Source organism: Aquarana catesbeiana, linkage group LG03 (assembly GCF_042186555.1).
Source record: "Aquarana catesbeiana isolate 2022-GZ linkage group LG03, ASM4218655v1, whole genome shotgun sequence".
In the NCBI taxonomy this organism is placed as follows: domain Eukaryota; kingdom Metazoa; phylum Chordata; class Amphibia; order Anura; family Ranidae; genus Aquarana; species Aquarana catesbeiana.
In genome coordinates, this window is record NC_133326.1 from 441,298,606 (window position 1) to 441,326,423 (window position 27,818).

The 27,818-nt window shown below is 40.9% G+C and overlaps 1 protein-coding gene across 1 annotated transcript in view; it reads left to right on the forward strand.

The window, feature by feature from the left end:
* Positions 1–27,818, forward strand: part of DDX46 (DEAD-box helicase 46) — a 380,459-nt gene that overhangs the window by 246,992 nt on the left and 105,649 nt on the right. The window contains exons 16-17 of the mRNA XM_073620805.1: positions 14,179–14,372; positions 15,589–15,726. Coding sequence (XP_073476906.1) covers positions 14,179–14,372; positions 15,589–15,726 — 332 coding nt within the window. The remainder of the gene's footprint in view (positions 1–14,178; positions 14,373–15,588; positions 15,727–27,818) is intronic.

The window sequence follows — 27,818 nt, forward strand, 5'->3', positions numbered from 1 at the left end:
ATCTTGGTATCATTCTTTTCAGCCAGCGGTCGGCTTTCATGTAAAAGCAATCCTAGCGGCTAATTGGCCTCTAGACTGCTTTTACAAGCAGTGGGAGGGAATATCCCCACCCCCCCACCGTCTTCCATGTTTTTCTCTGGCTCTCCTGTCCATCTCTATGGCCTAAGAAACCGGAAGCTACGAGCATTTCATGACTTAGATTTCGCCGGATGTAAACAGCGCCATTGGGAAATTGGGAAAGCATTTTATCACACCGATCTTGGTGTGGTCAGATGCTTTGAGGGCAGAGGAGATATCTAGGTTCTAATAGACCCCAATTTTTTCAAAAAAAGAGTACCTGTCACTACCTATTGCTATCATAGGGGATATTTAAATTCCCTGAGATAACAATAATAAGTTTAAAAATAAGATAAAAAAGCAAAAAAATAATAATAAAAAAAAAGCACTCCTGTCCCCCCCCCCTGCTCTCACGCAAAGGCGAACGCAAGCGTCGGTCTGGCGTCAAATGTAAACAGCAATTGCACCATGCATGTGAGGTATCACCGCGAAGATCAGATTGAGGGCAGTAATTTTAGCAGTAGACCTCCTCTGTAAATCTAAAGTGGTAACCTGTAAAGGCTTTTAAAGGCTTTTAAAAATGTATTTAGTTTGTCGCCACTGCACGTTTGTGCGCAATTTTAAAGCATGTCATGTTTGGTATCCATGTACTCGGCCTAAGATCATCTTTTTTATTTCATCAAACATTTGGGCAATATAGTGTGTTTTAGTGCATTAAAATTTAAAATAGTGTGTTTTTTCACAAAAAAATGCGTTTGAAAAATCGCTGCGCAAATACTGTGTGAAAAAAAAAAAATGAAACAACCACCATTTCAATCTGTAGGGCATTTGCTTTAAAAAAATATATAATGTTTGGGGGTTCAAAGTAATTTTCTTGCAAAAAAAAATAATTTTTTCATGTAAACAAAAAGTGTCAGAAAGGGCTTTGTCTTCAAGTGGTTAGAAGAGTGGCTGATGTGTGACATAAACTTCTAAATGTTGTGCATAAAATGCCAAGACAGTTCCAACCCCCCCCCCCCCCCCCCAAATGACCCCATTTTGGAAAGTAGACACCCCAAGCTATTTGCTGAGAGGCATGTCGAGTCCATGGTATATTTTATATTGTGACACAAGTTGCGGGAAAAAGACAAATTTTTTTTTTTTTTTTTTTGCACAAAGTTGTCACTAAATGATATATTGCTCAAACATGCCATGGTAATATGTGAAATTACACCCCAAAATATATTCTGTTGCTTCTCCTGAGTACGGGGATACCACATGTGTGAGACTTTTTGGGAGCCTAGCCACGTACGGGACCCTGAAAACCAAGCACCGCCTTCAGGCTTTCTAAGGGCGTAAATTTTTTATTTCACTCTTCACTGCCTATCACAGTTTCGGAGGCCATGGAATGCCCAGGTGGCACAACCCCCCCCCCCCCCCAAATGACCCTATTTTGGAAAGTAGACACCCCAAGCTATTTGCTGAGGGGTATAGTGAGTATTTTGCAGACCTCACTTTTTTCACAATGTTTTGAAAATTGAAAAAAGAAAAAAAAATTTTTTTCTTGTCTTTCTTTATTTTAAAAAACAAATGAGAGCTGCATAATACTCACCATGCCTCTCAGCAAATAGCTTGGGGTGTCCACTTTCCAAAATGGGGTCATTTGGGGGGAGGGGGGGGGATTGTGCTATCTTGGCATTTTATGGCCTTCGAAGCTGTAATAGGTAGTGAGGAGTGAATCAAAAATTTACGCCCTTAGAAAACCTGAAGGCGGTGATTGGTTTTCAGGGCCCCGTATGAAGCTAGGCTCCCAAAAAGTCCCACACATGTGGTATCCCCGTACTCAGGAGAAGCAGCAGAATGTATTTTGGGGTGTAATTCCACATATGCCCATGGCATGTTTGAGCAATATATCCTTTAGTGACAACTTTGTGCAAAAAAAAAAAAAGTTTGTAATTTTCCCGCAACTTGTGTCAAAATATAAAATATTCCATGGACTCAACATGCCTCTCAGTAAATAGCTTGGGGTGTCTACTTTCCAAAATGGGAAAATTTGGGGGGGGGGGGGGATTTGTGCCATCCTGGGCATTTTATGGCCTTCAAAACTGTGATAGGTAGTGAGGCGGTGATTGGTTTTCGGGGCCGCGTACGCGGCTAGGCTCCCAAAAAGTCCCACACATGTGGTATCCCCATACTCAGGAGAAGCAGCTAAATGTATTTTGGGGTGCAATTCCACATATGCCCATGGCCTGTGTGAGCAATATATCATTTAGTGACAACTTTTCGTAAATTTTTTTTTTTTTTTTTGTCATTGGTCAATCACTTGGGAGAAAAAAAATAAATATTCGATGGGCTCAACATGCATCTCAGCAATTTCCTTGGGGTATCTACTTTCCAAAATAGGGTCATTTGAGGGGGTTTTGTACTGCCCTGCCATTTTAGCATCTCAAGAAGTAAGATAGGCAGTCATAAACTAAAAGCTGTGTAAATTCCAGAAAATGTACCCTAGTTTGTAGATGCTATAACTTTTGCACAAACAAATATAAGCTTATTGACATTTTTTTTTACCAAAGACATGTGGCCGAATACATTTTGGCCTAAATGTATGACTAAAATTGAGTTTATTGGATTTTTTTTATAACAAAAAGTAGAAAATATTTTTTTTTTTCAAAATTTTCGGTCTTTTTCCGTTTATAGCGCAAAAAATAAAAACGGCAGAGGTGATCAAATACCATCAAAAGAAAGCTCTATTTGTGGGAAGAAAAGGACGCAAATTTCGTTTGGGTACAGCATTGCATGACTGGGCAATTAGTAGTTAAAGCGACGCAGTGCCAAATTGTAAAAAGTGCTCTGGTCAGGAAGGGGGTAAATCCTTCCGGGGCTGAAGTGGTTAAAGTGGTTGTAAACCCTCACATATACCCAGTGAAGTGAACAGCATCAGATGATACTCAGAGATGTAAAAAGCAGAGGGTGCAATCAGTGCAAAAATAACAACCCCCTTTGTATACAAGCTGAACACTGAAAGAATTTTCACAATAATCCAAAATAGTAAACGTAAAACAGGATAAAAGTGTAGCACAAACAGAAAAATTCCAAAACGTTGGTGAACAAGTGCCAGAATCTAAAAATGATGAGAAAAAGTCCAGATAATTGGTGGACAACAAGTCCCAGAAAGCCTTCACCAGTGATGTTAAATCCACAAAAGGTGGATGTGAGGTGCGGCCCACATACTGGAGCCCGCAATTGCATTCCAGCATGTAGACCACACCAAAAGTACCACACGTAATAAGATTCCTAATCGTGTAAGATTTCTTGGTAGAAAAGGAAGTGAACTCCTTTCGTTTTTATTATTGAATTTACACTGTTTACACGCTTGACAGCGTCCACTGGCATAAAAACCTGTTAGAAACGAAAAAATCCTGTTTTCTTTGAAAATGGGAGGATCAATAGCCCCTGGAGCTATAATATCCCTCAGTGTAGGAGCCCTTTTATATATAAATAAAGGGCGTGAGGGAAGGACAGCTCCCAAGACCTTATCCTTTCTTAATATCTCCCAATGTTTTCCCACTATTTTTTCGAACTGTTTGTGTTAAATATTATAATCCAATATAATTTTAAATTCATGTTTGACTTCCTTCTTATTGGAGTCAGAGATAAGGTCGGTCCTATTCAAGGAACCAACCCTTGTTATTTCCTTCTGAATGTCATTCTTATTGTAACCTTTTTGTTGGAATCTGTCTGCCAAGATGTTGGATTGAACCAAAAAATCATCACTAGAGGTACAGTTGCGTCTAAGACAGATGAACTGTCCCCTAGGAATGTTGCAAAGCCAACTTCTGTGATGGTAGCTATCCAATGGGATGTAACCATTTCTATCAGAAGGCTTAAAGTGATTCTATAGTTTAAAATGAATCCCCATCCTTGAAAATCTCCAAATCAAGTAACACAATCGTCTGAGAATCAATGTTCCACGAAAGAGAGCTATTAATCTTGTTGGTATTCAATTTAAGCATAAAAATCTCCGGACTATACGTCTCCCTCCCATATCATGACGAGATTGTCAGTGTATCAATTGTAACATTTCAGTTGTTGTGAGGGATCTTTAAAAACACTTTCCTCTTCCCACAATGCCATAAATAAATTAGCAACACTGGGCGTGAATTTCGCCCCCATAGCAACGCCCATAGTTTGTAAATAAAAATTCTTATTGTACCAAAAATACTTTTTGGTCAAACAAAATTTCAAACATTGTAATAAGAACTTTCTCTGTTTGCTACACAAATCAGAACGTAACCATGCCCATTTAACTGCAACAATGGCATCAGAATGACTGATGATGGTATACAATGAGCTGACATTAGCAGTAATGAGCAAACTGTTATGCCGCATACACACGAGCGGAATGTCCGACAGAAAAAGTCAGACGGAAGCTTTTCATCGTATGTTCCGATCGTGTGTATGCCTCATCAGACTTTTTTTTTTTTTTTGAAAATTCTGACGGACCTAGAAATAGAACATGTTCTAAATATTTCCGACGGAACCACTTCCGGCAGCTTACCCAATAATTAGATTTGGTGGCTGTATGTATTTTTAACTGGTGATCTGTGCTAGTGAAGAATTAGATACAAACAAATTGAAGCCAAACCTCAGCTTAATACCTTATTGGCAGTTACAGCAAATATATATATATATATAATTTTTTTTTTTTTTTTATTATTTTTTTTTTTTTTATATATTTTTTTTTTTTTCCTTTTGGGATAAAGGTTTTACATAAATTAAAGCTGATCTTTGTAAACACCCCTGTCAATGTTAAATGGTTTGTCCCATCTTTGTAATTGATATATTCTGCTGGAGAGCTTGTTCTTTTGAAAAACATTACTGGCCGGATCACCAGATTTCATTTGGGTACAGTGTTGTATGACCGCGCAATTGTCATTCAAAGTGTGACAGCGCTGAAAGCTGAAAAATGGCTTGGGCAGGAAGGGGGTTAAAATGCACTGTATTGAGATGGTTAAAGAGGCCTTTATTAGGTGGTGAGTTGTCCTTGGAGTTGATAGTCTGTGTCCAATGTAATAAAGTTGTGACAATCCCTATAGAGGACTCCAGCGGGCAGGACCTGCTGGAGTTAACCTTTAACATTAACAGGCTGGTGATTGGTTGCTAGGATCGCCCAGCAACCAATCACCTGCTGTGTAATGAAAAATGTTAACTCCATCGGTTCCCACCCCCATCCAGCTCTGTAATACTGGCCGCTCGCTGCTGTCCAATGAAGAGGACAGCGGTGAACGTGTCCTCGGGCTGTGTCCCCCTGAATTAATCACAGGCACTGACAGGCTGGATGTCTAGCGGTGGCGGGCCGGGTGCGGCCCGTGGGTTGCCAACCCCTGACCTAAATGTTGGTCCCTCAAACATTGTGGGGTGAACTTATCTCATGGCAAGGGATCCAGTTTTGCCACCAATTAATTCCCTATTTATGTTTAGAGTTTATGCTGACAGCTCTGCACTACTGTGTAGATTAAAGCGGTGTTCCAGCCTCTTAAAAGAAAAAAAAAAAGATTGTAGCTGACTACTTTTAATATACTGTAAAGACACTTACCTGTCCAGGGATCCCACGATGTCGGCCTCCCGAAACCGATTAGTTCATTCCATGGGTGCCATGGACTCCCTTATCAAGGACATTAAGAGGGGTAAGATCACTCATCTACCACAACAATAGACGCCTAGATCTGAAGCTGAGAGAAATCACCCCTCTGAGCTTGAGTTCCTTTCTTTCTTTACAGGCTTCAGTCTCTAAGGCCGACCCCAAGCTAGGAGCCCAAATTCACTGCAATCCCTGAACCCAAACTTGAAGGCCAGTATTTCTTCAGCATAGTGGGGCACCTAACTTTCCAAAATGGGGGGATGTCTATCAGCCTTTGCAGACATTTGAACAAACAGTATCTCAATTGCTTGAGCAAGGGAGGTGATTTTACTTTCTCTAAAAACTAGAGTTCCCCCTTCTAAGTCCCTCCCTGGTTCTTGTCTTCCAACCTTGTGGTATTACCATTTAGATTAACATGTAGCCCTTGCAAGCAGTGGCGGTTGCTCCATTAGGGGCGCAGGGGCACCGCCCCTAAAATTCATGTGCCCGGCCCCTAATCTACATGCAGGGTGCTGGACGCATGGATTTCAATGTGTTTTTTTTTTTCTTCTTTGAAGCACATGATTGGAGCCTGAGGCTAAAAAAAAGGGTGGGCTTGGGGCACAGAGCACTGCGCCCTGATCCCATCCAGTTGTGTGACATTCACACAATGTCATGGGGGTGGGGGGGTTTGTGGTGGCGTTATGTGCGAGTGAGGGGGGGGGAGGGCAGCTTTGTTTGTCCCGCCCCCAAATATTGAGCACCAGCCACCACTGCTCGCAAGTCTTCTGGAGCAAAGGGTTTTTGCCCCAGTAACTTTATTGGAAAGGTTTCAAGGAGTCTATTCCCACATTTTCACAATTGCAAATGCAAAAGGGAGCATTTGCCCCATCTTGCATCTAAAGGCCCTGAAAATCTTAATTTCCCCCCTATATTTTATATGGAATTCACTAGGTCTGTCATAGCCTGCCTTCATGGATATTGTGGACACATACATGTGTCCCTATTTTTCTAGTCCAGTGGCCATTTTTTGCTTTGCTATGGGACCCCAGCACCTCCAGTTTATGACCCTGCCATTTAGTCTGCCTTCCACCCACCATGTATTCAGCAAGGTTCTTGCGCCTCTGCTTGCCTCATTATGCTCCCAGAGCATCCCTATTGTGTGATATCTGGACGATGACATGATGGCCAACAGACCAATTTGCCTGACACGAAAGACCAGATTGTCTCTGACCTGGAAAATGCTTCCTTCTGATATCTTGGAAGATCATCAAAAAGGATGCCAGCCTTAACAGGCTGGGGGGTAGGCCTGGGCACCCTTTTGGTTCAGGGGACTTGGAAGTTAGAGAAATCCTGACTCCCAATCAACATTCTGGAACTTCAAGTGGTTTGGTAGTCTATAACGCTTGTCATCTCAACTGGAGGGTTTTCTGATCAGCATCCAGTGGGACCGTGCCACATAAATCGTGTAACAACTTTCTTTTACGATATTTTTATATTTACAATATTTTTATTTAAAAGAGTTTTCAGACAAAAAGAATAGAGAATATGCAACAGGTACAGGAATTGACAATAGCAATGAGCCAAACCTTTTATGTAACTGTCGGGTAAATCTCATGTAAACAATGAACAGAAGGTCATTCCAGAGCGTATAACAACTTTTAAAGAGGAACCAAAGGTCTGGTTTGCCATCCTGCTTCATGGTCTCTTGATTTAGCAGCATGTTAAAGCTCCGGTCGTGAGGAGAGGGAGTCCACAACTCGGTAATATCCATGATGCAAGACTTTGACGTATTTTGCTTGGTCCAAGTAGAAAAACACAGCACCTCAAAAAGTGCATTTACTCACAACATTCTTAATCGTACATCACAGAAAATGGGTAAAAATGGCAGATTTCCCTGCCAGGCATAATCCCTCCCAATGTTTTGGCTCTGCTTCTGGGATTGATTACCTGGAGTACCCCCCAATAGTGGGTTACCTTGACGACCTGCTTAGGGAGCAATTATTTCAGACCTTGGCATCAAATGTCAATCAGGTTGGGTACTGAACCGTCAGAAATTTGCTTTTGTTCCAATGCAACCGTTTTAGTATTTGGGCTTGGTTTTAGACATGGCATAGGCAAAGGTTCTGCTTTCTCAGATGTTCCTGTCCCTAGTCAAAAAAGAGGAACTGCAGTCTGCTCACATAATTTTTAATAAAAGCATCTATGCCATTCTGAAGCTTCCCTCCAACCACTTTACATATTATTTTATATATACTGTACTATCTGTATTATCTGTACTTGCCAATTATGCTGCAGAAATCTCCCTCCACTTATTATATATTATATAGTGCTAAGCCCACTTACTGCGACAAAGTACCCCTAATTAGTGGGGGTTGAGACAAAGGTTCTTTCATTCTATTACTAGGGTAGGACCCACTAATTCAGGGTACTATGTCGCAGTAAGTGGGCTTAGCTCTATATTGACCATATAGTGTGACCAAACCCCCGTATTTTTGAATATGTTCAGGTGTTTTTAACTAGCCTTGCAGGATAAATGTCATTCTTGTATGTGTGTGCTGTAACTTGTTTTGTACTGTTTTTGGTCTTATAGCAGCACCATCTTGAATGTAAAGTATTTTAGGGTGTGCCCCCCAAGTATGTTTTTGTAGGCTGCATTGGTGGACACGGACGAGGCTGCATTGCATTGGTGGACACAGGCGTGGCTGCATTGGTGGACACGGGCGAGGCTGCTTTGGCGAGCATGGATAAAGTTGCTTAATTCTGCATAAAACATTTAAAGTGGATGTAAACACGATTTTTTTTTTTTTTTTTTTATCATACTGTAGAGTATAAGATTTTCTATCATTTGAGCCCAGTCTTGCCACACAGAGTTAATCCATCTCTGAGCAATCCTCTTTTATTGTTCAGTGAGATAATTCTTAACAAACTGAGAAAAACTTTGTCAAATACTCCCCCTTGCTGTGAGCGACAAGTGATTTACATCTCGTGCTTCAGCCTAAGACACATGCAGTATTTTTTAATTCCCTCCCCCACTCCTTTCTTCAGCAGCTCTGCAAGGATTGGCTGTTACACACCTCAGCATGATTTGGCATGCTGAAGTCATGTGGTTACTTTCCTGTCTTTTCACTGGATGTTAGAGATCATAGCAGAAGTTCAGTGTTAGAAATACACAGGAGAAAATGCATATTGACAAGGGGAGTGTAGAGGTGGGCGGGGAGTCTGACATCACGGCTCCACCCACCAAGCTCCAGAGAACAGACCCACCCACAGAATGCAGTTTTTCGGATCTAATAACAGACAGAGGGGAGACCTTTGACAGGTAAAGATACATGCAGGAGGCATGTATACTCCTATGGCAGTAGTTTAGAAAGGATGACATTGGGTTTACATCCACTTTAAGGGTAATTTCATGAGATAATCTATGAGGGCGTGATTAGGAGCAGGGTAGGGGTTGGGTGGGGCAACTGGTGGCGAGTAACCCTTGAGGCCTGGCTAGTAGCTCAGGACTTGAAATTTTGAGCCCTGATGTATTCCTCAATACCTCTCTATTAAGCCAATCAAAATTCCAATAAATATGATATAATAGGACTTCCAGTAGTGTTCCACTCTATTGCTATAAAACTTTAGACTTTGTCCTGCTTGAATGAGGGTCAGACTGACTTGTTAGTGATGAAAAATATTCTTTCATACTATTTCAACTAGCTGTCATTTACCTCATTATCAAATCCCTATTCTAGCGCCAATTTGTGTTCCTCACTAGATATGTATCTATTTTTTTCCATCTAGTTTCTATAGAACTCCAAGACCTCCCACAGCACCTTTCAAAATAGAGAAGCACTCAATTAAAAAGTAAAATGCCAAAAATAGACTCCCCACAAAAACTTAACATGTTTTGCCACCATTTGTGCCTTTATCAAGAGTATCCAACAAACAGGAAGTACTCAGTGCCCCTTCTTGTTGCATATCAAATCAAAGAAAAAGTGTCTGCCATGACCATGTGGCTGCCCTGTTTATAAAGCCTCTCATTTTGGTACTTCCTGATGATGTCCGTGCATGCGCGCGAGTCTTTACACCTGATGCATGATGTCATCACGGATTGTCTCAAATTGACTTTCAGCGCCATCTAGTGGATTTTCACAGGAAATCAATGGTAGTGTTGTAACTAATTCCTTGGCAGTATTTAATTTGTTCTGGTCATTGAGCAACCATTTATGATATACCTCCAAAAGCAGCACTAATAAATGTATCACTATTTCAGGATGCCAAATTATGACCTTTTTTTTCAGATTTTTTTTTTTTTTTTTGGAAATGGCTGTGGACCAATCTGTCATGCAAAACCTCTAAAATGTCTTTTAGATCCTTAATCTCTACATGTTGGCCAGTATTTTATAAAAAAATAACATAAATTGAGGCTGATTTTCCCCGAAAAATTTCCTACAACTCTGATTTGGTCCTTGCCTTCCTTGTTAACCTTTTGACTTTGCGTTTTCACCTGTTTTTTTGTTTTTTTCACTTTGTATAGTATACCCTTTCACCAGATAGCCTCTCTTCCTGAATTTGTTCAATAACTGGCATTCACTTTCGAAGTCTGTTCTTGTTGAGCAGTTCTTCCTCGCCCTAACAAACTGACCAACCAGAATGCCATTTTAAAGGGCAGTTAGATGGTGGCTCTATCCAGTGTGAAAAAAAAGTATTAGTTGCAGTCGGTTTGCTAAAGAACCTAGTTTATAAAGTATCATTGGCATCTCCGTTAATGGTCTAATTTCAGGCTAATTTATTCCTTCCCTCCAGTGTGACTTCTGCCTCGTCTGCTCCTCAAATTAGACCGAGAGGTAATTCTATTGCCCAAAATTGGCTCAGAACAACATGGTACACAGACATACTCAGACTTCTAGCAGACAGCTCCTGGCCCCTCCTAATAGGCCAGATCTCCTGTCTCAATGTCATCTATTCCATCGTGCTTCAGTCTCTGGCTTTAACGGCATGGCTGTTGGAGGCCATGTCTTAACGAGTAGAGGGCTTCCTGAGTCTGATTCCTATTTTGCTGAAAACAAGAAAAGACACTTCCCGGAAAATCTATCATACTTAGAAATCTTATTTTGCCTGGCGCAAATTCAGTTAATTCAGCTCAAGAGGTTACTCTGTGCCTAGCATTCTGGCTGTTCAGAAAAACTGATCCCCCCCTTTGGGGATGCAAGGGGCTTACACACTTAAAGTGGATGTAAACCCTCACATATACCCAGTGAATTGACTAGCCTCAGATGATACACAGGGATGAAACAAATCTTTTTTACATGTATATCTGCTGTCTTCATCTTTATATACTATTTAGAAAGTGCACATCATGTTAGGAAATTTTCTCTTCCTAGTTAGCACTGCAGTGAAGACTGGACATACAGCCAAGACAGCTGATTGGAGGAAAGGCACACATCCCCTCTCCTCATAGTGGTAGTGACTTTCAGCTCTGTCCCTTGAATCGTTCAGGGCTCTGCTAATCTATAGCATCCTCCCCAACACACAACTCAGGCTGCTTTTATCATATGTGACGGAGAACTTGTCAGGAGTTATCAGGCTGATAACAGAAGAACGGAGCAGGAGACAGCTACGGGACATAGTGCTTTAAAGAGAAATAACAAAATACTGCAGATAATACAGTGCCTTGCAAAAGTATTTACCCCCCTTGGCTTTTTACCTATTTTGTTACATTACAGCTTTCAGTTCATTTTTTTTGTCTGAATTATGTGATGGATCAGAACACAATGGTCTAAGTTGAAGTAAAATTAGAAAAATATATACTTAAAACTATTTTTCAGAAATAAAAAACTGATAATTGGCGTGTGCGTATGTATTCACCCACTTTATGAAGCCCATAAAAAGCTCTGGTGCAACTCATTTACCTTCAGAAGTCACATAATTAGTGAAATGATGTCCACCTGTTTGCAATCTAAGTGTCACATGATCTGTCATTACATATACACACCTTTTTGAAAGGCCCTAGAGGCTGCAACACCTAAGCATGAGCCACCACTAACCAAACACTGCCATGAAGACCAAGGAACTCTCCAAACAAGTAAGGGACAATGTTGTTGAAAAGTACAAGTCACGGACCGGGCAAGGAGGGCATTAATCAGAGGGGCAGCACAGAGACCTAAGGTAACCCTGGAGGGGCTGCAGAGTTCCACAGCAGAGACTGGAGTATCTGTACATAGGACAACAATAAGCTGTACGCTCCATAGAGTTGGGCTTTATGGCAGAGTGGCCAGAAGAAAGCCATTACTTTCAGCAAAAAACAAAATGGCACGTTTTGAGTTTGCGAAAAGGCATGTGAGAAACTCCCAAAATTTATGGAGGAAGGTGCTCTGGTCTGATGAGACTAAAATTGAACTTTTTGGCCATCAAAGAAAACGCTATGTCTGGTGCAAACCCAACACATCACATCACCCAAAGAACACCATCCCCACAGTGAAAACATGGTGGTGGCAGCATCATGCAGTGGGGATGTTTTTCAGCAGTCGGGACTGGGAAACTGGTCAAAGTTGAGGGAAAGATGGCTGGTGCTAAATACAGGGATATTCTTGAACAAAACCTGTACCACTCTGTGTGTGATTTAAGGCTAGGATGGAGGTTCACCGTCCAGCAGCACAATGACCCCAAACACACTGCTAAAGCAACATTTGAGTGGTTTAAGGGGAAACGTGTAAATGTGTTGGAATGGCCTAGTCAAAGCCCAGACCTCAATCCCATAGAAAATCTGTGGTCAGACTTAAAGATTGCTGTTCACATGGGAAAACCATCCAGCTTGAAGGAACTGGAGCAGTTTTGCAAGGAGGAATGGACAAAAATCCCAGTGGTAAGATGTGGCAAGCTCATAGAGACTTATCCAAAGGGACTTGGAGCTGTGATGGCCGCAAAAGGTGGCTCTACAAAGTATTGACTTTAGGGGGGGTGATTAGTTTTGCACATTGACTTTTTCTGTTATTTTGTCCTATTTGTTTGCTTCACAATAAAAAAAAAAACTCTTAAGTTGTGGGCATGTTCTGTAAATTAAATAATGCAAATCCTCAAACAATCCATGTTATTTCCAGGTTGTGAGGCAGCAAAACACGAAAAATGCCAGGGGGCGGGGGGAGGGGTGAATACTTTTGCAAGGCACTGTATGTGCCCAGCTCAAATTTCATAAATCAGGTTTACATCCACTTTAAGTAAAAACCTCCTCCTGTGCTCTTGCATGCTCACTCCACCAGATCTGTATGCCTTTACTGGCCTTTTTGACCCCAAGCCTGTGTAGCCCAACTACATTAGGCTGCCATCTGATCTTATACTGATTTCATACTTTACCAAAGTTTTACCAGGTGGAGTTCAGCACTCTGTTTTTTTACCCCTGTTGTTTGGGCCTGTTATCACAGTTTTGTTTGTGTAGTTGTTACCCACCCTTTGTATTCATTACTTTAGAACATTCCATGGTGTATGAATTATGCTGCCCGTGTCCTGTACTGTACAATTAAGATTTGAGGAATTTTGACTTTTCTGTAAATTTCATATCTTGGAGTACAGTACAGGACACAAGCCACCCTGCCTTCATTTCCTTGGTTTACACTGCATTGCTTGCAAGAAAAATGAGGATTCACAGGGAGGGGGTAGAGTTAAAAGGAAAGGCACCAGGGGGGTGGGGTCCCCCAAAAGCTTGCCAGTGTCCAAACACCTGAAGTTATGCACCTTTTAACCTACAGTGTATGAGTATGTTGTCAGGGTCCATGTACTTCAAGACATGACATTCATGGAATTTACAGGTACGTAAAAAGTCTTCTTTCTATGTAGTATTATCTTTATTAGTATGGTTTAGATGAAGATCAGATCACATTTTTGACAATTCATGTAGAAAAATTCTAATTCATCAACTTGATTTGTTTTAGAAGATGGAAACTTTAGAATAGTTATACTCATTCATTCTTCAATTAATTTTTTTTTTTTTGGCACTATTGCGCTCTCCATTAACCATTGAGACCACTGTCACTAGAACTAAAAGTGAAGGAAAATCTAAAATTTGGAGTTGTCACCAGAACAGGAATAAAGCAGAAACTGTCCAACTGGTATACCTGTTCTGGTGATATTTCTTTATCTTGAAAATATTTCCTCTTCCTGTTGTGCCTACAGGACAGGAAGTGAAGGGAGGTCTTCCCAGTCGGGCACACATTGTAAAACCAAAACCTTATATGGTTTTTATTTTTTACTTTTCCTTACTCTATGAAAATAGACTTGCCTTTGGATATACTTTTTTTTTTACTTCTGCATGAGTTGGTGCCCTTAACAGAAGCGCTTAGATTGAAAGTTCAAACTTTACTGGATCCAAGTAGGGAATCCAGGATGAGAGACCTAGAATCTCAACCTTCAAAAACAAGTCACCAGTGATAGTTCTGATATTTCAATATCTGCTGTAAACGAACACAACTCTGCCTGCATTTCTCAACAAATTTGATCTCCTTTTTGTTTTAACGATTTTCTTTTGCCTCATGTTACAGGAATTGATCAATATGACCGTGACAGTATAATCAATGACTTTAAAAATGGTGTATGCAAGCTACTGGTGGCCACTTCTGTGGCAGCTCGAGGACTTGATGTGAAACAATTAATCTTGGTGATTAACTATTCATGCCCAAATCATTATGAGGATTATGTGCACAGAGCGGGACGTACAGGACGAGCTGGCAATAAGGTCAGAGAGTACAAATGTAACACATCTAAACAATTTTGTAATGCTGGACCTACATTAAGTGTGATTCTCAAGCAGTGTTGGCATATTTAGCAAAGAAAGAATTTATCTTTTACTTTGAACATCCCTTACGTGAATTTGCATTGTTTGGGCATGTTAAATTAATTTGAGTCTTGAAATGCATTCATGGTCCAACCCATGTGTACATTACTTGCACATTTCTAAAATGCTTTCCACTTCGTCTCCATGCTGAATCTATTAATAGGGTGGGGGGTCTCTCTTTTATAATGCATCTCTTCTTTTTCATTTTCAAATAAAAGTAAGCCTTGAAAGGCATTTTATGGTGCAGCCTAGGTGTGCACTTATAGATTTCTTTCAGGCACTGCTGTAATGCAGCAGCCACCCCAGAACCTTTGTTAGTAATCTAGTGATCTTGGGATCTCATTTTGGTTATCTTTTTGTGATGCTTAAGAATGTTTCCCAGGTATGGTTTATTTGCAGACTCCTTGCTGCTATTTTTATACAAAAACCCTTGTGCAGCCAAACTTAAATAATTGATTTTACAGCCTCTGAAAGTTTTTAATCTAGTGATGCAGGAAACATTTACTAAAGCATCCTCCCTTTTCATTGTGTTGAGAATGGTGTGGTAAAGTACCAGTTGATTAGAGATTGCATATTCAGTTAAGTAGGTTTTCTAACTTTAGCACAGACTTAGTATTTGTATTTATTATTATTATTATTCATGTGTAATGTCCTTCAGTTCATTGTGTTACCAATCACTCAGGTGAACAATATTTGGACATCCCAAATGTTTAAACTTCCTGTGTCCCTCAGTGGGTGAGACAGAAAGTAGGATTTTTGATCATGCTGTCTGTACTGCTTTCCTACTAAACTGAGTAGGTTGGATTATACCCTAGGCAGGGCCTATAGTTTTCTTTTCAGTGTCCGGTTCTCCTGTAGGCAGCAGTATAACCTAAAGGTTTAGAACTGCGTATCTCAATGGACGCCAAGAAAAGTAATTTTACAGTTGGTATAAAATATATATATATATATTTTTTTAAGGCAGGTTCACTTAAAAAAAATAAATAAATAATTGGTTATTGAATGAAACCATCCCAGTTTGACTTACATGTATTATGCGTAGTGACATATTTGGTATGTTTTTTTTACATGTTCTCACTAGAACATTCTCAGTGAATGTCCAACTGTTATTTTCTAGGGATTTGCCTTTACATTCATTACAGAAGATCAGGCTCGTTATGCAGGGGATATAATCAAGGCTTTGGAACTTTCAGGAAATACTGTTCCTCCTGAACTGGAAAAGCTCTGGTCAGAATTCAAAGAACAGCAGAAGGCGGTATGTGTGTGTGTTTGTTTTTTTTTTTTGTTTTTTTTTTATGTTCCATTAATAATGTTATTAGTACTGTTTGGGTGATATAATTTTGTTCCAATCTCAGCCTTTCTTTGCGACTGAACACACTGCGTAAGCCAAGAATGTCATGTAAAACACAAACCCAGACTTTGTGTGTTCTAATCAGTAAAGCTTTAAAGGTGCAGAGGATCTGCACACGCCAGTCCCGTGTTTGTTTGTTTGTTTTTTTTGTTTTTTTTCACCCCCTTTCCCTTAAGGTGGTATCTGCAGATTTCAGATGCTTATCCATCCAGCGGATCCAGAGATGTCACGCTGAGATCCTCTCGTGCCTTGTCACAGCTCTGTCCTGCTCTGCATGTTCTTTCTGACGTCATCGAGAGGCCTGCAGGGCAGTATGCACGTCAGTTGCCTAAGGCCCCTTTCACACGGACGGATAGAATTGTGCTTTTAGCTGCGGATTTTCCAGTTTTCTACCGCAGCTAAAAGCACACAATGCTTTCCTATGGCCCAATTCACACACTGCGTTTAGCTGCGATTTAGTTACATGCGGTTTGGTGCGGATAGAAAAAATAGAATTGACTGCGTCCAGGAGCGATTTAGCGCAGCTATCTGCAATATAACTGCAGGTAATCGCAGTGCACTATTTCTCCTGCGGATAGCAGCGGCAACAAGGAAAGAAAAGCAACAGAAAGCACATCAGAAATGGCAAGAATGTTCTAAACGCAGCCGCACGTAAAGGCAGGTAATCTCTTTGTACAAATGCAGCTGATCGCAGTGCCTGGAGTCTTGAATTTCACAGAACATATTATATGCTTTTAACTGCGGCAGAACAGCCGTCCTTGTAAAAAGCGCCTTAGGCGACTGACGTGCATAGGGAGGCAGGTTAAGGGGTTATAAAAAAACAGAAAAAAAAATATGCATTACGTACAGAGGAAGGAGGGGGTGGGGTGGATGGAAGTAGCGATATAGGGTGTACGCTAAGTATATATAGGGTATACGCTAAGAAGGCTAAATTGCTAAGATCTCTTTGAACCTGGGGACTTTGACTTGAAGAGGATGAGGGATGTGCACCCCAGCAAGTGTAACTGCATAACGGCTGGATCAACACTGTTTCCTTGCAATCCTACATTCATGTTGATTTACATTAATTAGCTTGTTAACACAGGTTGCAGTAAGGCAGTTTATTCATTTTGAAGTTCCACTTTAAGACCTCAACATTTTGCACTTTTTTTTGGCAGGGGGGAGTAGGTACCTGGTTTTGACAGGTACCCGCTCTAACTTTGCCTAGGTGATCTGAGTGGAAGTTATCGTTTTTGTAGTTGCTGACTTTTAATTTTCAGTAATACAACTGGAGCGCCTCTTAAATGACATTAATTCACTTATTATTTTTTTTGTATCACAGGACACATTGTTTGCGTGTATGTGGATCTGGCAAGGTGCATTGGAGTGCCAATCAGAATTAATGGCACCACACTACATTCTGCTTAATGATGGTGTGCACTGTAGTAAAATGAGCATCTTACCATGTTTTACTCCTCCAACACACAGGTCTGAATGGCTCCCAAAAGTGCAGTTAATTTTATTTTAAATGTTTTTTGTAAACTAATAAGGGGACTGAGAAGCCCATGTGGTTTTAGTCACAGTGGTCTATTTGACCTCTGATTCTACCCCTGCCTTCATCCAGTGCAGATTGGGAACAGATAGGCCCAGCTGGGATTTGACACAATTTAGCACTAAAGTTCTTATGTAAAACCCTTCAGCCCGGATGAAATCAATAAACTGCATCTTGATTTCGCCAGGCTCCCAGAGGAACAAGGTTAATCTGATCGTCAGAAGATGAGGAGCAGGGTCTTCAAGGCTTTTTTTTTTTTTTTTGCTGGACAGCTAGCAGTATTTGAAGTATTTTGATAGTTAAGTAGCAAGGCAATCTTCTTTCCTTAGTTTTAGGTTGAAGTGTTTTGTAAGAAGGTGTGTAAGTAGTGCTGTCACAGACCATATGGGCAGTTGAAATGTGTTTGCTTTGCTGTTATTTTTATACAGGATTTATGTAGCGCCAACATTTTGCGCAGTGCTTTAAAACATGAGGCAGACAGTAGTTACAATTCAATACAGGAGTCAGAGGGCCCTGCTCATTAAAGCTTACAATCAAAAAGGGAAGGTCAAGTGATACAAAAGGTCATAACTGTGGGGGATGAGTGGATGGAGAAAATAAAAGTACATTTGGGTGGGGGCAGGAAAGGCTTCCTAAAAGTGGACAAAGTAGGAAATAGTCTGACAGATTGGGGTAGGGAATTCCATAGGATAGGAGCGGCTCGGGTGAAGTCCTGGAGGCAAGCGTTAGAGGAGGTGACGAGGAAACTAGAGAGCGGCAGGTCTTGGGAGGAACAATTATTTTGAGACTAGGTTAGTGATGTAGCTGGGGGTTGAGTTGTGGATGGCTTTGTAAGTTAATATTTTGAATTTAATTTAAAATGGAGAGATCGGCAGAGAGGGGTGGCAGACACTAAACTGGTAGGGTGGATAAGTCTGGCAGCACCATTCATGATCAACTGAAGGGGGGTAGCCTATGTAAAGGTAAGCCAATGAGGAAGGAGTTGCAGTAGTCGAGGCAAGAGATAACCAGGGAGTGAATTAGGAGCTGTGGTGTCATTTCTTAGGAAAGGGTGTATTTTGAAGATGTTGCGAAGATTGAGGTGGCAAGCTTTGGACAGTGGGGCAGAAAGAGTCCAGGAATTACGCTTGGCACCCTGGCATGAGGGGATGGATTGATGGTTGTGCCATTGATCTTGACAGAGAAGTCAAGGAAAGGGTCGTGTGGGGGGAGGAAATATTATGAGCTTGGTTTTGGCTAGATTAAATTTGAGGGGCAGAGATAGATTTGGGTGTCGTCAGCCTAGAAATGATATTGAAAGCTATGGAAGGCTATCAGCTGACCAAGAGAGGAGGTGGTGTAGATTGAGAATAGGAGAGGTCAAAGAACAGAGCTTTAGGGGCTGCTGACGGAGAAAGGGAGAGGAAGAAGTATAATTGTAAGTGACACTGAAGGTGCGTGGGATAGTTAGGATGAGAAACAACAAAGAGTACTCATGGAGACCAAAGGAGTAAGGCTTTTTTTGAAGAGGAGGGGGTGGTCAATCATATCAAAGGCAGCCAAAAGGTCCAGAAGTAGGAGTACAGAATGGTATCCATTGGTTTTAGCGGTTAGCAAATCGTTTCTGAGTTTTTTAGGAGAGCAGTTTCTGTGGAATGTTGCGGGTGAAATCCAGACTGAAGGGTATCAAGAAGGTTGTTCTTAATGAGGTCCTCACTAAGTTGGTTGTCGACCAGGCGTATAAGGAGTTTGGAGGAAAAGGGGAGCAAGGTGATGGTGCGTAGGTTGTGTTTTGTCACGTTTTTGGGGTCGTGTTCAATATGTGCAAAGAGATCACACAAATACTTACAAGTATACCATCACTGAAAGATAATGACAGATAAAGAAAATATAACAAGAATGCCTAGCTAAAGATTGTGTTTCGCCATGGAGGTCCCCCCAGCTTTTACGCAGGATGGCTGACCAGATTCAGGCAAATGCATGTTTTGCAAGCTCTGTTGTGAGACCACCTTATTCCAGTTTGGGCAGTGGTATTTATACTTGTGTATAAGTAATTGACAACCCCTTTGCAGTATGACCCCTCAATGACTTGGTCAGTTTACAATCACACATTCCTTTCACATGACTTAACAGTAACTAGACTTTGTCCTGTATAATCCTTAGCCAAGGTTTGAGGGCATTCTTAAATATTTGTTAGACCACTAGACAACTTTAACGAATATGTAATATGCTATTTCCATATCACTCCACCCCAGCTCAAAAATATCACAGTAATGCCTCCAACTATACATAAAGGCAACATATTAGCATTGGAAGGAAAGCACCCGATAATGGTAAACAAAAAATTATAATTAATGTATTCTCCCACCCCCCTGGTTTACCTTAAATGGAAAATGGGGGATTTAAAATGTATCTATCTAAAGTGTAAATACCTACTTTACTATCCCTGTCTGATTTACCTGCACAGAAAATCTTGTTTGGCTATGTTAGGGCTGAAAAATATAAACATATCCAAAGTTCAAAAAATAGAAAAAATAACTACATGTTGGACTAACAGAAGAACACCAAACTTTTCCTTTCCAAGAGTTCAAAAGTGTAGAACAGGGATATGCAATTAGCGGACCTCCAGCTCTTGCAGAACTACAATTCCCATGAGGCAAAACAAGGCTCTGACAGTCACAAGCATGACAGCCAGAGGCAGAGGCATGATGGGACTTGTAGTTTTGCAACAGCTGGAGGTCCGCTAATTGCATATCCCTGGTGTAGAAGCTTGTCAAAGTTCTCCATTATCTGGTGATGGACTGTAGAGTCTTGGACACCCGATCATCAGATCACAGCAATTGCAACGCTGTAGAACTGAAAGCTGTTGAATTCAAAGTCCATATCATTCTCCGGACTATTGCAGCTCACAAGTCATAGACGTACAGGTACATAACCACCAGGGTAGATGGAACTTTTACTTATACAGACAGTTTAGGCACTTGACCATCAGAGCAGATAAAACAATTCAGGTACTTGACCGTGATAACGGATGAAACAGTTAAGGTAGTTGACCACCAGAGCAGGTGGAACTTGCATCAACAGTTCAGTTACTGCTCGGTGGCAAAGTCTTTATAGATGGTTTCTAATGTCAAAAGCGTTTTATTTCCTTTTTCCCATATGCTTGTGGTTGATGTCAAGGCAGGTGTTACCTCCCTTACCAAGAATGTCAGTCCAACATTCCAGAACTAACAACAATGTCCATGTAGCTCATCATAGATTTCTGAACAGTTAAATCCACGATCTCTAGTGACCTGGCTTAACACTAAAAGAAAAATTCAGCTTGTTGGTTAAGGGTGAAATATTGTTACAGGAACACCACCCATTTTCCACCAGAACTTTACATTACTTTGTATCTAAACTAAACAATGTCCAACCATAGGCCCAATTTCAAACTACTAATGTGCAACTTTTCCTCTGTGTACTCCGGTCTTCTCCCATACTCTAAAGACATTCTGGCAGGATAACTGGCTCTTGTCTACACTGACCCCAGTATGTGCGTACAAACTACCCTTACATAATGTCACCTTGCTCTACATGCTAGGCCCAAGCAATCGGGGAGGATTGAGGAAAACTAAACCTGGGAACTTACAGTGGGGAAAATAATTATTTGATCCCCTGCAGATTTTGTAAGTTTGCCCACTTACAAATAAATAAAGGGTCTATAATTTTTATTATGGGTGTATTTTAAATGCTAGAGACAAAATATCAACCAAAAATAAAAAAAAAACACATGATACAAATGTTATAAATAGTTGTAGTTTAGTGAGTAAAATAAGTATTTGAGTCCCCAAGCAAAACTTGACTCAGTACTTGGTGGAGAAACCCTTATTGGCAAGCACAGAGGTAAGACGTTTCTTGTAGTTGGTTACCAAGTTTTCACACATCTCGGGAGGGATTTTGGTCCACTCTTTACAGATCTTCTCGAAATCCTTACATAGGAACTGCAGTCTGCTCACATAATTTGTAACAACATCTTTTCCAGTCTGAAGCTTCCCTCCAAGCACTTTGCATATTATTTTATATATATCCCTTCCTGGTAAACTCACGAGAGAGTGAGCTGTGCCATGTCATAAGCCTAGGCTAATGACCAAACAGGAAGTGATCTGTATAAGGTATTTACTGGCAGAAAAAATATATTTTACTATCCAAAGTTAAAACAACAAGGGCAGAAGATTTAATAGATGGAAAGATGAAAAAAATGACTGAAGGTCCGCTTTAGTTTCTTGCTGTCCCTTGGCAGCTCGAAGTTTCAGCTCCCTCCATACATTTTCTAAAGGATTTAGGTCTGGAGACTGGCTCGGGCCACTCCATGGCCTTAACCACTTGCCGACCGCCGCACGCCAATGTACGTCCCTTTTTTGGGGATGGATATCATTGTTTTGGCAGCAGCTAGCTGCCATAACCCCAGTATCCCCGTTTTCGGCCGGCGGTCGGCTACAAGATAAAAGTGGTCTCTGCGGCGGATTTGCCGCAATATCACTTTTATCTGTGGCGGGAGAAGGCCTCCCGCCGTGATCCGGGGCCCTCAGCCGCTTACAGGAGCCATTGGCAGCGCCGAAGGCGATCGCGTCCTTCTCAGTGCTGTGCATGGAGACGAGTGAGGGTAAGATGGCCCCCACCTGTCTCCATGACACTGCAGGGCGGAGGTGACTTCAAAACATCACTTCCGCCCATACCTCCTTAAAGCCACATTTTTTCAATGTCATTTTTTCAAATTACTTTTTTTTAATTCTATTGCATTTTAGTCCAAATATGAGATCTGAGGACTTTTTGACCCCAGATCTCATATTTAAGAGGACCTGTCATGCTTTTTTCTATTACAAGGAATGTTTACATTCCTTGTAATAGGAATAAAAGTGACCCAAATATTTTTTTTTTAAAAAGTGTAAAAATAAAATCAAATAAAATAAAATAAAAATTTGAAACGCCCCGTCCCGACGAGCTCGCGCGCAGAAGCGAACGCATACGTGAGTAGCGCCCCCATATGAAAACGGTGGTCAAACCACACGTGAGGTATCGCCGCGATCGTTAGAGCGAGAGCAATAATTCTAGCCCTAGACCTCCTCTGTAACGCAAAACATGCAACCTGTATAATTTTTTAAACGTCGCCTATGGAGATTTTTTAGGGTAAAAGTTTGACGCCATTCCACGAGCGGGCGCAATTTTGAAGCGTGACATGTTGGTTATCAATTTACTCGGCGTAACATTATCTTTCACAATATAAATTAAATTGGGCTAACTTAACTGTTGTCTTATTTTTTTTTTTTCTTTTTTTCAAAAAAAGTGCGCTTGTAAAACCGCTGCACAAATACGGTGTGAAAAAAAGTATTGCAATGACCGCCATTTTATTCTCTTGGGTGTTAGAAAAAAAAACAATATATAATGTTTGGGGGTTCTAAGTAATTTTCTAGCAAAAAAAAACTGTTTTAAACATGTAAACACCTAAAATCCAAAACAAGGCTGTTTTGGGCTGTCCTCCCATGGAATTCTGGGCTGATCTTTCACTTTTTTCATGGTCATCCTTACACCATGAGGCGGTCTTGCATGGAGCTCCAGGCCAAGGGCAATTGATGGTTATTTTGTTTTTCTTTCATTTGTGAATAATCACTCCAACAGTTGTGTCCTCACCAAGCTTCTTGCTGATGGTCTTGTAGCCCATTCCAGCCTTGTGCAGGTCTACAATCTTGTCCCTGGCGTTCTTTTGATAGCTCTTTGGTCTTGCCCATGATTCTGAGGTTTCAATGAAAGAAAGATTCTGTGGACAGGTGTCTTTTATACACATAACAAGTTGTCATTAGGAGTACCTTCTTAAATTGACTGTGTACCACAGGAGCACATACTGTAGCCAGTTTGTGGGAGCGAGAATTATTGTTGGTTGGTAAGGAATCAAATACTTATTTTACTCCCTGAACTGCAACTCCACTTATAACATTTGTATCGTGTTTTTTCTAGATTTTTTGTTTGATATTCTGTCTCATTTAAAATACACCTATGACAAAAATGATAGACCCTTAATCTCTTTAGGCGCATCCTGCCCGACGTCATATGACGTTCAATCAGGATAATTTAGCCACGTCATTGTTATATGGCGGGCGGGAAGTGGTTAAAAAAGATTAGTGTGCTACTCGCAACTCATTTTCACAACTTTAAAACGTGTTTACATGAATGAAACAAACTCAAGTGCATATATCAATATGATGCAAATCTTAAATCAAAAAAGTGTCCTTTTAGAAAATTCTTCAAACAAAAGTCCCTTAGGTGTGAAAAATTTAAAGTAAAAACGAACACCCAATGTGTTGACCAAAGAGGAGTTATCTTCAAACAAAAAAGTGTCCATTTAAAATCTCAAACAAAAATCCCCTATTTAGAGAGGGTTATAAGAACAGACACCCGATACAACAGGGGTCTCCAAACGTTCTAAGCAAAGGGCCAGAAATGCCCCCCCCCCGGCCACAGTTTGGAGACCGCTGCGATACATGAAGTAGAATTGCATGTCAGTGTTCGTGAAAGATCCAAACAAAGCAATGTTCAAACAAATCCCTTCAGCACATATACACGCCGCTTACCAGAAATCATGGATCTCAATTTATAGAGATCGCACTTGCTTGATTTTATCCAAAGGGCTCGGCGGCCAGGCTGGGGAAGATGTCTGTTTCACAGACAATCATAGGGGTCAGCTCCCCGTATGTGTGGAGAAAAGAGGAAAACCTTGTAGTGCAATATGCTTAAAAAGCGTTTATTAAAAAGCACAGATTACACTTATGATTAGGCAGATTCACATCAACGTTGCAAACAAACTAACACATGGCGGTGGTCAGCACAAGCCTGCTCGTGCGGAATGACGTCACAAATATGGCTCCGCCCGACACTTCCCCATAACAGGTTTTGACTGGGAAAGGAGGCTCATCTGGGACATCAACTACATTCATTTAAACACAGGCAGATGCTGGCGACACCGGAAGTTACAATTATCCATGTTTCCACAGCCGTGTCACCATTAAATGTACATTATGGAACACAATCAGCCAATTAAGAGCTAATATACATGTAAAGCTTTTAACTATAGTGTAAGTCGATCACACAATTCTGATCAATTGTTTAGCTCTAACAAATTATTAAAAATAATATTTAAGTGTTGACTTATAAATACCTTTAAAATTTGGACACATGAAATGGACTAACCGGTCCTACGACTATGCCAATACATTTTTAAAACACATTTTTAATGTATACTTTAGCATAAACACATTTAAAATTTCACATTTAAAAATTCACATTTTTTTAATTGTGTATATCTATTAGAACTAAGGATGGGCGAACAGTTTGGACCGAGCATGATATTGGGCCGAACATTGGCTGTTCGGAAGTTCTCCGAACAACTGAATTAAAAAGTCGTTCGAACGTTTGTTCGGCCCGCCGAACGACCACAATGCACTGCGTCGCTGCACAGTGCTTTGATATTCCTGATTGGCTGAAGCAATTAAAGCTTCAACCAATCAGGGTACAGAGCACTGTCAGAGCCATGATTGTACGCTGTCATGATGACTGTATCCAATCATGGCTCATTACTCTTAATCCTGCCCCACACTTCAGTATTCTTTCTATAGCGGCCATTTGTAGTGTGATAGTGGCGCGGAGAGAGTTAGAACAGGGCTCTGTTCAGTGCTATTAGACAGTGTGCTATTTTGACTCTATTGTCAGTAGAATATCAGTTTAGTGTGCATCTAGGGATAGTTCAGTGTGTAGTGCGACCATTCATATTTACATTAGTGTTAATGTAGGGATAGTTCAGTGAGTGTAGTGCGACCATTCTTCTTTACATTAGTGCCAATGTAGGGATAGTTCAGTCATTGTGTGAGAAGTGCAACCACCATTCATCATTACATTAGTGTGAATGTAGGGATAGCTCAGTCAGTGTGAGTGTAGTGACCGTTTAACACAGTTTTTTTTCTGTGCGTTACTGCAAGTTTAATGCTATATAGTTCTGTGCATTACTGCAATATTATAGTGTAAATTTCAAAATGTGCACTGCGCTATTTAACAGATTAGGAAAAGCTGCAAACACTACAATCAGACAAATTGAGTGGATAATGGTAAATTTAAGTGCAACACTAATCCATATTGTGTGTATATTAAAAAATTGTGCAAGTATGCAAACAGGAAGTATAACTGATTGTGCGAAATAAAGTGCTAGATGCAAACAGCAATACATTTATATAAATACAATTCATAAATTTAAATCACTAAAAAGTCCATATTTGTCAAATGGCATTGTGAATAAATAACCCATGAGGGAAAAAACTGTCCAAACAAGTAAAATTAAATTTAAAATAAATTTTAAACTGCGCTAAAAAATTAAATAAATTATTTGAGATAAATTAAAAGTCCAAATTATTTCTCAAGCGCTCTTGGCCTGGGATACTCAGACAACTTCTGTGTAGGAGAGCAAAAAGTGGTTCTTGGATGTATTACACTATGGCCAGTTTATCTACTTTTTGGGTCATACACTGAGGAAACGGATCTCCTGGCTGCAGTGGGCGAATAATTTTACTTCCTATCACCATCCAGCTGATTCCTAGTGGGGTTTTGAGCCAAATGTGTTTTAAAGCTTGCAAGTTGGTAAGCACACTCTACAGCTACGGTGGTGGGGATATCGCCTTTTGTTTTACGTGCACATCAGGGTGTTGGTTACAACTAAAGGTCCACATATGATATATAGATATACTACACTATGGCCAGTTTTTCTTGTTTTTCTCCCTTTCCGGTGTATATGAACTGAGGGAACGGTGACTTGAGCCTGGACAGAGCGGAAGTATTTTCTACACCTAAAGGCCCTGGCTGGGTTTAAGCCATCCGCCTACACTGCTTGCTGTTTGGTAAGGGCAACTTACTACTACGGTGGCTGGGTTCTTCAGTTGGACTGCTATAAGTTTTGTGTACATTGAGGCGTTTTGGTGATCCGGAGTGCCTTTGCTTGAGAAATAATTTGGACTTTTAATTTATCTCAAATTTATTAAATTTTTTTGCGCAGTTTAAAATTTATTTTGGACTTTTTGTGTTGTCGCACTGTTTACTGCTGCTTTTTTGATTTATGTACTTTTTCCAGCGCGGTTTTTTATTTTTACTTTATACTAGGTAAAATTAAATAACAAGTGTTTAGATAGAAATCAATGTTGAAATTGGTGATTTCTTACTGGATGGTGGCCTATGAGGTTGAATATACCTTTAATTTCAACATTGATTTCATTTCACCTGTTTGGATAGTTTTTTCACTCATGGGTTATTTATTCACAATGCCATTTCACATATGGACTTTTTAGTGATTTCAATTTATAAATTTTATTTCTTTATCGTACATCACGGGACACAGAGCCACAGTAATAACTGTATGGATTATATGGCACCTTTAGGTGGTGGACACTAACACACCCTAAACAGGAAGTTCAATTCCCATATAACCCCTCCCCTTACTGGGAGTACCTCAGGTTTTTCGTCAGCGTCTTAAGTGTTGGTCACAAGTAAAGATGTGCTGTGCTGAGCTCTGCTGAAATATTCCTTACTGGGGCAAGCCATGCAACCGGATCCATTCAAAGTGTCTTTTCTTGGCCGAATTGAATGGTACCCGGGCCTCGTGTCCGAAGAAATAAGGTTTTGCCTGTAACGCTTCTTTTTTTTAGAGAGCTGGACCCCGGGATCCAGTATTTGTTTTTTTTTCAGCCATATTCCGGGCGGGGTGCTTTTTACGGGCCCTTTAAAAAAAGGGGGCTCCAGTCACTGAAGGTTTTCTAAACGGAGCCCACCGTGAGAGGTAAAGATTGGGTCTGTTACCACAGAACCCTGCAGCTGGATAAAGTAAGGGAGATTCCTAAGGAATTTTTATAATTCTTGTGGATTTTCTCCTTTAAAGCAAATGTTGCTATGCCTATAGTCACCACTGGTGGCTGTCAAGAGCACGTACCTTTCCATGCTTGTCAGTCTCGTCTCTGCGTACAAGCTGCACGCTTCTTCTGGCCCAGGCTCCAGGTAAAGTCATGGGAAAGGGTTTTTTTTTTCCACTCCTAGGAATGACCCCCCACCTGGATAGCTTCCTCCAGGCAGTAGGAGCATGGCATCAGACGGTGGTGTGCTGCGCTGCTCCCGCCACCATTACGGCGGTTCCCATCGGCAGCTCTCCTCCTCCCCCTGCCCTTCTCCATGCGGTCCGGACAGGATCGGAGCCCGCTCGCGCGGGAAAACACTTTATTTTAAAATAGATGAGGGGGGGGCGCGATGGGTGGTCGGAGGAAGGGGCGGGGCTTAGCGGCGTTGGCGCGTAATTAGCGTCCACAACGCGGGATGCATAGCTATAAAATGCACCTTTTTTCAGGTGCATACAGCTAGGAGGGACACAGAGCAGATGGGTGGCATGTGAGTGAGTGACAAAGGCATTCCCAGGCACATTTAC